We start from the raw sequence: 13,480 nt of genomic DNA, 5'->3' as shown, positions 1-13,480 counted from the left end.
AATCCCCCCCTCTCTCCCTCAATCCCCCTCTCTCCCTCAATCCCCCCTCTCTCCCTCAATCCTCCCCTCTCTCCCTCAATCCTCCCCTCTCTCCCTAAATCCCCCCCTCTCTCCCTCAATCCCCCCCTCTCTCCCTCAATCCCCCCTCTCTCCCTCAATCCCCCCCTCTCTCTCAATCCCCCCCTCTCTCCCTCAATCCCCCCCTCTCTCCCTCAATCCCCCCCTCTCTCCCTCAATCCCCCCTCTCCCTCAATCCCCCCTCTCTCTCCCTCAATCCCCCCCTCAATCCCCCCCTCTCTCCCTCAATCCCCCCTCACCCTCAATCCCCCCCTCTCTCCCTCAATCCCCCCTCAATCCCCCCCTCTCTCCCTCAATCCCCCCCTCTCTCCCTCAATCCCCCCCTCTCTCCCTCAATCCCCCCCTCTCTCCCTCAATCCCCCCTCTCTCCCTCAATCCCCCCCTCTCCTCAATCCCCCCCCTCTCCCTCAATCCCCCCTCTCTCCCTCAATCCCCCCTCAATCCCCCCCTCTCTCCCTCAATCCCCCCCTCTCCCTCAATCCCCCCTCTCTCCCTCAATCACCCCCCTCTCTCCCTCAATCCCCCCCTCTCTCCCCCCCCCTCTCTCCCTCAATCCCCCCTCTCTCCCCCCCCTCTCTCCCTCAATCCCCCCCTCTCTCCCCCCCTCTCTCCCTCAATCCCCCCCTCTCTCCCTCAATCCCCCCTCGCTCCCTCAATCCCCCCCTCTCTCTCTCAATCCCCCCTCTCTCTCCCTCAATCCCCCCCCTCTCTCCCTCAATCCCCCCTCCTCTCCCTCAATCCCCCCTCTCTCTCCCTCAATCCCCCCTCTCTCTCCCTCAATCCCCCCTCTCTCTCCCTCAATCCCCCTCTCTCTCCCTCAATCCCCCCTCTCTCCCTCAATCCCCCCCTCTCTCCCTCAATCCCCCCCTCCTCTCCCCCTCAATCCCCCCCTCAATCCCCCTCTCTCTCCCTCAATCCCCCCCTCTCCCTCAATCCCCCCCTCCTCTCCCCCTCAATCCCCCCCTCCTCTCCCCTCAATCCCCCCCTCTCTCCCTCAATCCCCCCCCTCTCCTTTCCCCCTCAATCCCCCCCTCTATCCCTCAATCCCCCCCCTCTCTCCCTCAATCCCCCCCCTCTCTCCCTCAATCCCCCCCTCTCTCCCTCAATCCCCCCCTCTCTCCCTCAATCCCCCCCTCTCTCCCTCAATCCCCCCCTCTCTCCCTCAATCCCCCCCTCTCTCCCTCAATCCCCCCCCCTCTCTCCCTCAATCCCCCCCTCTCCCTCAATCCCCCCCTCTCTCCCTCAATCCCCACCTCCTCTCCCCCCCTCCTCTCCCCCTCAATCCCCCCCCCTCTCTCCCTCAATCCCCCCCCCTCTCTCCCTCAATCCCCCCTCTCTCCCTCAATCCCCACCTCCTCTCCCCCCCTCCTCTCCCCCTCAATCCCCACCTCCTCTCCCCCCCTCCTCTCCCCCTCAATCCCCCCCTCCTCTCCCCCTCAATCCCCCCCTCCTCTCCCCCTCAATCCCCCCCTCCTCTCCCCCTCAATCCCCCCCTCCTCTCCCCCTCAATCCCCCCCTCCTCTCCCCCTCAATCCCCCCCTCAATCCCCCTCTCTCTCCCTCAATCCCCCCCTCTCCCTCAATCCCCCCCTCCTCTCCCCCTCAATCCCCCCCTCTCTCCCTCAATCCCCCCCTCTCCTTTCCCCCTCAATCCCCCCCTCTATCCCTCAATCCCCCCCCCTCTCCTTTCCCCCTCAATCCCCCCCTCTATCCCTCAATCCCCCCCCTCTCTCCCTCAATCCCCCCCCTCTCTCCCTCAATCCCCCCCTCCTCTCCCCCTCAATCCCCCCCTCAATCCCCCTCTCTCTCCCTCAATCCCCCCCTCTCCCTCAATCCCCCCCTCCTCTCCCCCTCAATCCCCCCCTCTCTCCCTCAATCCCCCCCTCTCCTTTCCCCCTCAATCCCCCCCTCTATCCCTCAATCCCCCCTCTCTCCCTCAATCCCCCCCTCTCTCCCTCAATCCCCCCCTCTCTCCCTCAATCCCCCCTCTCTCCCTCAATCCCCCCCTCTCTCCCTCAATCCCCCCCTCTCTCCCTCAATCCCCCCCTCTCTCCCTCAATCCCCCCCCTCTCTCCCTCAATCCCCACCTCCTCTCCCCCCCTCCTCTCCCCCTCAATCCCCCCCCCTCTCTCCCTCAATCCCCCCCCTCTCTCCCTCAATCCCCCCTCTCTCCCTCAATCCCCACCTCCTCTCCCCCCTCCTCTCCCCCTCAATCCCCACCTCCTCTCCCCCCCTCCTCTCCCCCTCAATCCCCCCCTCCTCTCCCCCTCAATCCCCCCCCCTCTCTCCCTCAATCCCCCCCCTCTCTCCCTCAATCCCCCCTCTCTCCCTCAATCCCCACCTCCTCTCCCCCCCTCCTCTCCCCCTCAATCCCCACCTCCTCTCCCCCTCAATCCCCCCCTCCTCTCCCCCTCAATCCCCCCCTCCTCTCCCCCTCAATCCCCCCTCCTCTCCCCCTCAATCCCCCCCTCCTCTCCCCCTCAATCCCCCCCTCAATCCCCCCCTCCTCTCCCCCTCAATCCCCCCCTCCTCTCCCTCTCAATCCCCCCCTCCTCTCCCTCTCAATTCCCCCTCTCCTCTCCCCCTCAATCCCCCCCTCCTCTCCCCCTCAATCCCCCCCTCCTCTCCCCCTCAATCCCCCCCTCCTCTCCCCCTCAATCCCCCCCTCCTCTCCCCCTCAATCCCCCCCTCCTCTCCCCCTCAATCCCCCCCTCCTCTCCCTCTCAATCCCCCCCTCCTCTCCCTCTCAATTCCCCCTCTCCTCTCCCCCTCAATCCCCCCCTCCTCTCCCCCTCAATCCCCCCCCTCCTCTCCCCCTCAATCCCCCCCTCCTCTCCCCCTCAATCCCCCCCTCCTCTCCCCCCCTCCTCTCCCCCTCAATCCCCCCCCTCCTCTCCCCCTCAATCCCCCCCCCCTCTCCCTCAATCCCCCCCCCTCCTCTCCCTCAATCCCCCCCCTCCTCTCCCTCAATCCCCCCCCCTCCTCTCCCTCAATCCCCCCCCTCCTCTCCCTCAATCCCCCCCCTCCTCTCCCTCAATCCCCCCCCTCCTCTCCCTCAATCCCCCCCCTCCTCTCCCTCAATCCCCCCCCTCCTCCTCTCCCTCAATCCCCCCCCTCCTCCTCTCCCTCAATCCCCCCCCCCCCTCCTCTCCCTCAATCCCCCCCCCCCTCCTCTCCCTCAATCCCCCCCCCTCCTCTCCCTCAATCCCCCCCCCTCCTCTCCCTCAATCCCCCCCCCCCTCTCCCTCAATCCCCCCCCCTCCTCTCCCTCAATCCCCCCCCCCCTCCTCTCCCTCAATCCCCCCCCCTCCTCTCCCTCAATCCCCCCCCCCCTCCTCTCCCTCAATCCCCCCCCCCCTCCTCTCCCTCAATCCCCCCCCCCTCCTCTCCCTCAATCCCCCCCCCCCTCCTCTCCCTCAATCCCCCCCCCCCTCCTCTCCCTCAATCCCCCCCCCCCTCCTCTCCCTCAATCCCCCCCCCTCCCTCCTCTCCCTCAATCCCCCCCCTCCCTCCTCTCCCTCAATCCCCCCCCCTCCCTCCTCTCCCTCAATCCCCCCCCCTCCCTCCTCTCCCTCAATCCCCCCCCCTCCCTCCTCTCCCTCAATCCCCCCCCCTCCCTCCTCTCCCTCAATCCCCCCCCCTCCCTCCTCTCCCTCAATCCCCCCCCCTCCCTCCTCTCCCTCAATCCCCCCCCCTCCCTCCTCTCCCTCAATCCCCCCCCTCCCTCCTCTCCCTCAATCCCCCCCCCTCCCTCCTCTCCCTCAATCCCCCCCCTCCCTCCTCTCCCTCAATCCCCCCCTCCCTCCTCTCCCTCAATCCCCCCCCCTCCCTCCTCTCCCTCAATCCCCCCCCCTCCCTCCTCTCCCTCAATCCCCCCCCCTCCCTCCTCTCCCTCAATCCCCCCCCCTCCCTCCTCTCCCTCAATCCCCCCCCTCCCTCCTCTCCCTCAATCCCCCCCCCTCCCTCCTCTCCCTCAATCCCCCCCCCTCCCTCCTCTCCCTCAATCCCCCCCCCTCCCTCCTCTCCCTCAATCCCCCCCCCTCCCTCCTCTCCCTCAATCCCCCCCCCTCCCTCCTCTCCCTCAATCCCCCCCCCTCCCTCCTCTCCCTCAATCCCCCCCCCTCCCTCCTCTCCCTCAATCCCCCCCCCTCCCTCCTCTCCCTCAATCCCCCCCCCTCCCTCCTCTCCCTCAATCCCCCCCCCCTCAATCCCCCCCCCCTCAATCCCCCCCCCCTCAATCCCCCCCCCTCAATCCCCCCCCCCTCAATCCCCCCCCCCTCAATCCCCCCCCCCTCAATCCCCCCCCCCCCCTCAATCCCCCCCCCCTCAATCCCCCCCCCCCCCTCAATCCCCCCCCCCCCTCAATCCCCCCCCCCCCCCCTCAATCCCCCCCCCCCCCTCAATCCCCCCCCCCCCCCCCCTCAATCCCCCCCCCCCTCAATCCCCCCCCCCCTCAATCCCCCCCCCCCCCCCTCAATCCCCCCCCCCCCCCCTCAATCCCCCCCCCCCCCCCTCAATCCCCCCCCCCCCCTCAATCCCCCCCCCCCCCCTCAATCCCCCCCCCCCCCCCCCCCCTCAATCCCCCCCCCCCCCTCAATCCCCCCCCCCCCCCCCCCAATCCCCCCCCCCCCCCTCAATCCCCCCCCCCCCCCCCCCCAATCCCCCCCCCCCCCCTCAATCCCCCCCCCCCCCCCCTCAATCCCCCCCCCCCCTCAATCCCCCCCCCCCCCCCCCCCTCAATCCCCCCCCCCCCCCCCCCCCTCAATCCCCCCCCCCCCCCCTCAATCCCCCCCCCCCCCCCCCCCTCAATCCCCCCCCCCCCCCCTCAATCCCCCCCCCCCCCCCCCTCAATCCCCCCCCCCCCCCCTCAATCCCCCCCCCCCCCCCCCTCAATCCCCCCCCCCCCCCCTCAATCCCCCCCCCCCCCCCCCCCTCAATCCCCCCCCCCCCCCTCAATCCCCCCCCCCCCCCTCAATCCCCCCCCTCAATCCCCCCCCCCCTCAATCCCCCCCCCCCTCAATCCCCCCCCCCCTCAATCCCCCCCCCCTCAATCCCCCCCCCCCCAATCCCCTCCCTCAATCCCCTCCCTCTCTCTCCCTCAATCCCACTCATCTGTCCTCAGGTCAATTAGGGGGCAGGTTTAGGATTTGGACCAATCAGCAGCGGGATTAAGGTTTGGACCAATCGGCGGCGGGCATGGAGTTTGGCCAATCAGCGGGGGAGGGTCCACGGTTCGGACCAATCAGGGGAAGGGCCCGCGGTTCGGGCCAATCAGCGGCGGCAGCCAGCGTGTGCGGGGCAGGGCCTCCTGTCTTTATCCAGCTGCATGCCGGTTGGAGAACACTGGCAGTGGGCACTGTTGTTGGTCAAGATGGAAGCCGCAGAGCTGAACTCCATGGAGGAGTGTCTGGAGGAGCATCTCCCGCAAGAGCAGCTCCGCCAGCTTCGGAGGATCATGTACGGCAAAGAACTGAGGTGAGGGGTGTGCCGCGAGGGCTTGTAGGTGATGTAGTCCCCCCGCGCCCCCACTGGCTGTGCGGTGTGGGTGAGCGAACTACAACTCCCAGAGAGCACTGCGGTGATTGGCAGCCCCTGGTACTGCATAATTTTAGACACCTCAATTAGGTCCCCCCCTCAGCCTTCTCTGCACGAACCTCTACTTACCGATACTCAGTTAACATCATTATCATATCTGATAAAGAATCATCCAGACACAAAACGTTAGCTCCCATCTTTCTCCACAGACTCTGTCAGACCTGCTGAGATATTGCTGTTTGTGGGATCTTGCTGTGAAGAAATTGTCTCTCATATGTCCGACATGAGCGCAGTGACTTCACTACAAGAATGCTGAATTGGCTGTAAAGTGCTTTGGGATGTCCTGAGAATGTGGAATTTACAGTTATATAAATGCATATCTTCCTTAAGTTCAAAATTCTCACTGACCTGCTAAATAGTTGCTCAAAATTTTCTCTTAACTTGACCCTAAAACTGATTTTGTTCATAACCAATCTCGTGTTTACAGATTAACCAGAGTGAGCAGATATTTTACTGATCCCCTTCACGCAGTCCAGAGAGAACTGACTCTGGAAAAAAAAGCACATGACTTCAAACTGTCCCAGTGACTTTAATTATTCCACAGCTTTGCTGAAGTTGTTGTATTTTGGATTGTTAAATACTGTTGTAACAGCTTGCAAAAGCACCAAGTTGAAAATGTTCTCAGGCACTGATGATGATCGGTATTTATTATCACATGTACCGAAGTACAGTGAAAAGTATTTTTCTGCGGCCGAGGGAACGTACACAGTACGTCCATAGTAGACAAAAGAATAATCGACAGAGTACATTGACAATGGTACACCAGCAAATAATGATTGGCTATAGTGCGAAACAAGGGCCAAACAAGAGCAGCATAGGGCGTTGTGAATAGTGTTTTTGCAGGGAACAGATCAGTCCAAGAAAGAGTTGTTGAGGAGTCTAGTCACTGTGAGGAAGAAGCTGTTCCTATGTCTGGATGTGCAGGTCTTCAGACTTCTGTATCTTCTGCCTGATGGAAGGGTCTGGAAGAGGGCAAAGCCTGGGTGTGAGGGGTCTCTGACAATGCTGTCTGCCTTCCTGAGGCAGCGGGAGGGGTAGACAGAATCACTGGGCATTGAGAGTGAAGGATGAATTTTTAAAAACAAGTAATTCGGAGGTTGGATAAAGAGCATGGCTGAAGATTAGGTTATCAAGAGGTTTTAGAAGTAGAAAGAGGCAGAGAGTCGTATGAGGAAAGTTCCACAAAACAGGATCTGTGTGACCGGCAGTTCCAACACCAGTTGTGTCTTTGTGAGGCGTGAATAAAAGACCATATCCAAGTGGTGTGTGGCCTTGGGAGCTTTGTTCCTGTAAAGGTAGCTGTTCACTTTGAAGTTCCCACAGGAAATGCACTTGTTTAAAGTTTTGGTTAGCAAATGAGGGTTCACTTGGAGGTTGGAGCTACCAGCAAAGCCATCTAACTGTTCAGGGACATGATACCTCTAAGGAAAGCTGCCTAACTCATGAATGCCACATCTGGAGGACCAAGCAGAGACTGGGGTTTCTGCTGGGGTGCTAGAACCCATAGTTGAGTCTGTGGAACATAGGAACAGGAGTAGGCCATTCAGTGCCTTGAACCTGTCTGCCATTTAATTAAATCATGGCGGATCATAACAGTGGTTAGCACTGTTGCTTTACAGCACCAGGGTCCCAGATTCGATTCCTGGCTTGGGCTACCTGTGCGGAGTTCGCATGTCCTCCCCTTGTCTGCGTGGATTTCCTCTGGGTGCTCCGGTTTCCTCCCACAAGTCCTGAAAGATGTGCTTGTTAGGTGAATTGGACATTCTAAATTCTCCCTCAGTGCACCCAAACGCACCGGAATGAGGCGACTAGGAGATTTTCACAGTAACTTTATTGCAGTGTTAATGTAAGCTTACTTGTGACAATAATAAAGATTATATTATATTATGATTATTATAATATTATTATGATCTGTGGCCTAACTCCATATACCAACTTTTGGCACATATCCCTTAATATCTTTGCAAAACAAAAATCTATCTATCTCAGATTTAAAATTAACAACTGTTCCAGCATCAACTGCTATTTGTGGGGGAGAATTGGAAACTCTACCAACCTTTGAGCGAAGAAGTGTTTCCTAACATCTCTCCTGAACCGCATGGCCCTAATTTTTAGACTATGCCCCCTAGTTTTAGAATCTCCAACCAGTGGAAATAGTTTATCTTTATTTACCCTGAATTTCTCTGTTAATATCTTGTGACATGTCAATAGCTGAGATCCAGGGAGCTCATTGTAAGCATCCCTTTAATGCCAAGAGCTTCCTCAGTGAGAACTCTCTCCACCCAGCTCTCCAAGGCCTTGGTCATACAACTAGAGTGGGTTATTTCATGCAGAAGATATTCAGTAAAGTTATTGGTCTTTATCAATCCCCACATGATTGATTGATTGATTGATTGATATTTATTGTCACATGTACCAAAGTCAGTGAAAAGCATTTTTCTGCAGCCAAGGGAACGTACACAGTACGTACATAGTAGAAAAAAGAATAATTGACAGAGCACATTGACAAATGGTACATCAACAAACAGTGATTGGTTACAGTGCGGAACAAGGGCTAAACAAAACAAATACATGAGCAAGAGCAGCAGAGGGCATCATGAATAGTGTTCTTACAGGGAACAGATCAGTTCGAGGGAGAGTTGTTGAGGAGTCTTGTAGCTGTGGGGAAGAACCTGTTCCTATGTCTGGATGTGCGGGTCTTCAGATTTCTGTATCTTCTGCCTGATGGAAGGGTCTGGAAGAAGGCAAAGCCTGGGTGTGAGGGGCCTCTGACAATGCTGTCTGCCTTCCTGAGGCCATGGGAGGTGTAGACAGAATCAATGGGAGCGTGGCAAGCTTGTGTGAATGAGTGGAAAAGCAAGATAAAATTCCAAATCCATATAATACCACCCCAGCATGCCACGCACCTCTGGCTGCCCTGTGGGTATTGGGTGCCTGTGTGTTGCATTGTGGAGTGGTGGGACACTTGTTAACAGAAGTAGACTGGGCTCCTTCAGTCTTGCTCCATTTTGAAGATAATTGACACCACAGATATTGTACAGGCATTGAGGAAAATTGACAATGAAGCTGTCCCCCTGCAAGGTAAGCGGCTCTTTTAGCACCCCTCCTGGGCATGAGAAACTAGGGTGCTCCTGCTAGGCCCCTGTAGAAAGCCTTGCCCCAGCACCAATTTCCATCCTTCCTGATCCTGTGCCCCATCCACTCCTTAGGGCCGTGGAGAAAACTCCTGGTTCCGGTGCTTCTCCTGTTTCTGGGCCCCTTATTCCCCAGTTCACCCTCACTTAAACCCCTGCCCCAGCCATGCATCTTATGTTCTCCTCTTTCAAGATTCACCAATCCCAGAAAGGTCCCAGTAAAATGGTGGCACCCATTGCTGCCATCTGGTTGTAAATATTGTCCAATATATATGCAGCATGTGTTACTAATATTAGAGCAGCGACAATATAATGCAGTGTTAGTTTGTGTCCGCCCTGTAGGTGATCCCACATGACTATTAAACATGACACAAAGTACAAATTTTACTTGAACAGCATCGTGCAACATTGTCAATTTGACAGGAAAGTGTCCCTTTAGTCACTTATAACACTGTGCAGACGATATGGTGACTGCCTCCGCCCTCATCAACATGTTCTGCACATTGCACCATGTGGATATGGCGACACTAAATTCATATTTGAGGGAAAGATTCAATACTTCTGAGCCAGATAAACCGTACAAGTACTTTTTCCATTCTGTAGAAGAATGAGAAGACTTTCCCCTGCCTGGGTGCATATTATTCAATATAATTATTTCACAGGACTTCCGGTGGTGACCATGGAGGAGTAGGTCGCACATTTGATAGCTCCTGCCTGAAATGGACTTTCAGACCTTTTTTTCCCGACTTTTCTCGGACTTTAGGGGATAGATCGGTGTAGTGGATGATATTAAGAAGGATTCCCCCTCCGATGTATGGCTAATTGGACTGGAAGTGGCCGTGTGAAAAGACTCAGCCCGGATAGAGTGAAGCAGTCGGAGCTGGTACCGCGGTGCAGCATGGCGGAGGGTCAGGACCAGGGAGCGGCGGCTCAGTGGTCTAAGGAGCAGCAGATGAAGTTCTTTAAGGACTGTTTCGCTGAGCTGAAAAAGGAAACGCTGGACCCGATCAAGGCTGCGATCGATCAAGTGGTATTGAATCAGGCGGCCCAAGGGAAAGTGATGCAAGAAATTGAACTGAAGTTATCTAGCCAGGAGGACTATCTAACCGTGCTGGAGCACAAGGTGGAGGTGTTGGATGAGCGCCATAAGAAAATGCAGGAGAAGTTGGAGGACCTGGAGAACAGGTCCAGGAGGCAGAACTTAAGGATCGTTGGCCTCCCCGAAGAAATTGAGGGGTCGAATGCGGGAGCATATGTGGCGAGCATGCTGGGGACGCTGATGGGGTCCGGGGCGTTTTCTCAGCCCCTGGAAGTGGACGGAGCGTATCGCCGAGGGCCATGGTGGTGCGTTTCCACTGTATTTCGGACAAAAATCTCTTCTTGCGGTGGGCCAAGAAGGAGCGGAGCAGCAGATGGGAGAATAGCGAGGTGCGCATCTCTCAGGACTTGGGAACGGAGCTGGCCAAGAGATGTGCTGAGTTTAACCGGGTGAAGGCGCTCCTCTTCATGAAGGGGGTGAAATTCGGGATGCTGTATCCAGCGCGGTTGTGGGTTACGCACAAAGTCCAGCACTTTTACTTTGAGGCACCGGACGATGTATGGTCATTTATCAAAGAAAAGAAGTTGGAAGCGTCTTAAAGGACACTTCAGTCTTGAAGGAGTTATGTGGCGGCGGTTTGTAATTTTTGTAATTCTTGTATCGGTTCAAATAAGACTGTATGTGGTTCTGGGTTAAGTATTGGGCTTGGGTGGTGGTTTGAGGGCGCTTTTGTTTTTGCAGAGATTGAGGGGAGAGGGGGGGCCCCAATTCTGTGGGAGGTTGGGTTTGGTTCCAAGCGGTTGTTTCTTCATTGGTTTATGTAAATTTGTTTTACTTAAGGTTGTTTACTTACTGGGGACTGCGATGTTGTTGAATGGTTTATGCATGTCGGGAGAGGGGTTCGAACAATAGGGAGCCAGACTGTTTGGCACCACGGGCGGGGGCTGTCGGGGTCAGCATGGTTCAGTTGACTCTTGGAAGTGAGGTGGGGGGTGAGCATGTGCTAAGATGGTGCTTGACCTGGGGGATTAAGTTTCAGGTGCTGTTGTTGGGGGGGGGGAGGGGGAGGCTGCTTCGCTGACAGGGGAGGAAACTATTGTCGGGGGCGGTTGCTGCTTGTGGGGGAGCTTGGGGAAATGGGGGCCGCGGGCTCTGGGCTATCCAAAAAAAGGTTATGGCTAGTCGGCGGGGGTGAGGCAGCCCCCCGTCCAGGCTGATTACGTGGAATCATAGAATTTACAGAGCAGAAGGAGGCCATTCGCCCCATCGAGTCTGCAACGGCTCTTGGAAAGAGCACCCTACCCAAGGTCAACACCTCAACCCTATCCCCATAACCCAGTAACCCCACCCAACACTAAGGGCAATTTTGGGCAATTTATCATGGCCAATCCACCTAACCTGCGCATCTTTGGACTGTGGGAAGAAACCGGAGCACCCGGAGGAAACCCACGCACACACGGCGAGGATGTGCAGACTCCGCACAGACAGTGACCCAAGCCATATTCGAACCTGGGACCCTGGAGCTGTGAAGCAATTGTGCTATCCACAATGCTACCGTGCTGCAGTATGTGAGGGGTATGAATGGGCTGGGCCAAAGGGCTCGCGTTTTCGCGCATTTAAAGGGGCTGAAGGCAGACACATCTAAAGATTATTGATCAGACTAGATTTGAGAAAGGGGTGGGTTGGTCAGGTGTTTCACTCTGGGCTGGACTCAAAGACCAGGGGGGTAGCAATATTTATCAGCAAGCAGGTGGCGTTTGAGGCTGGAGGAATTGTGGCAGATAAGGGGGGTAGATATATGGCGAGTGGGAAGCTGGAGGGTGTACGGGTGGTGCTTGTAAACATATATGCTCCGAACTGGGACGATGTGGGATTTATGAGACGGGTGTTAGGCAAGATCCCGGACCTAGAGTCTCATGGCTTGATCATGGGGGAGAATTTAACACGGTCATTGATCCCGATCTGGGCCGGTCAAAATCCAGGACTGGAAGGAGGCCTGCCATGGCGAAGGAGTTGAGTGGCTTTATAGAGCGGGGGGGGGGGGGGTGGTGGCGGGTATACCCGTGGAGATTCGAACGGCCGAGGGCGAAGGAGTTTTCGTTTATTTCTCATGTCCATAAAGTTCACTCCCGCATTGATTTTTTTGTTCTAAGCAGGGCGCTAATTCCGAAGGTGGCGGGGACGGATTATTCGGCGATCGTAGTCTCTGATCATGCCCCGCATTGGGTGGATTTAGGGTTGAGTGAGGAGGGAGGACAGCGCCCGTTGTGGAGGCTGGATGTGGGGTTGTTAGCGGACGAAGCGGTTTGCGGGTGGGTGAATAGGTCCATTCAGAATTACCTGGATACAAATGATACGGGTGAGGTATCAGCAGCGGTGGTTTGGGAGGCTCGGAAAGCAGTTGTAAGAGGGGAACTAATTTTGATTCGGTCCCATAGGGAAAAGGTGGAACGAGCAGAGAGGGCGAGATTAGTGGAGGAGATACTTCGAGTGGATAAGAGATATGTGGAGGCCCCGGATGCGGGGCTCCTGAGCGAGTGTCGGAAACTACACGCAGAGTTTGAGTTGTTGACCATGGGGAGGGCAATGGAGCAGTTGAGGAGGGCAAGGGGGGGCGGTCTACGAATATGGGGAAAAGGCGAGCAGGATGCTGGTGCACCAGATTAGGAAGAGAGAAGCGGCCAGGGAGATTGGGGGAGTAAGGAATAGGGAGGGAAACATGGTCTTGGACTCAGGGGAGGTGAACGGCGTTTTTTAAAGAATTTTATAGCAAATTATGAGAGTCGGAACCCTCACCTGGTGTCGAGGGGATGAGGCAGTTCCTTGATCAGTTGAGGTTTCCGAAGGTGGAGGAAGACGTGGTCGAGGGGCTGGGGGCCTCGATTGAAGCAGAGGAAATTGTTAAAGGACTGGAGGGCATGCAGTTGGGCAAGGCTCCGGGCTGGAGGGTTACCCGGTAGAATTCTATAAGAAGTTCTCAGAGGTCTTGTGCCCACTGCTGATGAGGACCTTTAATGAGGCTAAAGAGAGGGGAATCCTCCCCCCCCCCCCCCCCCCCCCCCCCCCCCCCCCCCCCCCCCCCCCAAACGATGTCGCAGGCTTCGATTTCGCTCATCCTTAAACGAGAGAAGGATCCGGAGCAATGTGGGTCATATAGGCCAATCTCGCTTTCGAACATAGATGCCAAGCTGCTGGCTAAGATTCTGGCCACTAGGATAGAAGACTGTGTCCCGGGGGTGATAGGGAAGGAGCAAACCAGATTAGTTACGGGTAGACAGCTCAATGCTAATGTTCGGAGGCTTTTGAATGTAATTATGATGCCCTCAGAAGGAGAGGAGGCGGAGGTGGTGGTTGCGATGGACGCGGAGAAGGCTTTTGATCGGCTGGAGTGGGAGTATCTTTGGGAGACGCTGGGAAGGTTTGGGTTTGGGGAGGGCTTCATCGACTGGGTGCGATTGCTCTATCAGGCGCCGGTAGTGAGTGTGTGCACGAACCGGCTGAGGTCGGGGTACTTTAAGCTACACCCGAGGGACGAGGCAGGGGTGCCCACTTCTCCCCGTTGCTGTTCGCTCTGGCTATAGAGCCGCTGGCCATGGCGCTGAGAGCATCAAGGAGTGGCAGGGACTGGTTCGGGG

General features: G+C 57.2%; 1 protein-coding gene across 1 annotated transcript in view; it reads left to right on the top strand.

Annotated features, from left to right (window-relative positions):
- The first annotated feature begins 5,376 nt into the window (after positions 1-5,376).
- upb1 (ureidopropionase, beta) overlaps positions 5,377-13,480 on the top strand; it is a 286,897-nt gene continuing 278,793 nt past the window's right edge. Inside the window, exon 1 of the mRNA XM_072499643.1 lies at positions 5,377-5,552. Coding sequence (XP_072355744.1) covers positions 5,404-5,552 — 149 coding nt within the window. The 5' untranslated portion in view covers positions 5,377-5,403. The remainder of the gene's footprint in view (positions 5,553-13,480) is intronic.

This window comes from Scyliorhinus torazame, chromosome 1 (genome assembly GCF_047496885.1).
Source record: "Scyliorhinus torazame isolate Kashiwa2021f chromosome 1, sScyTor2.1, whole genome shotgun sequence".
NCBI classification, from domain to species: domain Eukaryota; kingdom Metazoa; phylum Chordata; class Chondrichthyes; order Carcharhiniformes; family Scyliorhinidae; genus Scyliorhinus; species Scyliorhinus torazame.
The sequence above is the reverse complement of the archived record's forward strand: the minus strand, read 5'-3'. Positions and strand labels throughout refer to the sequence as shown.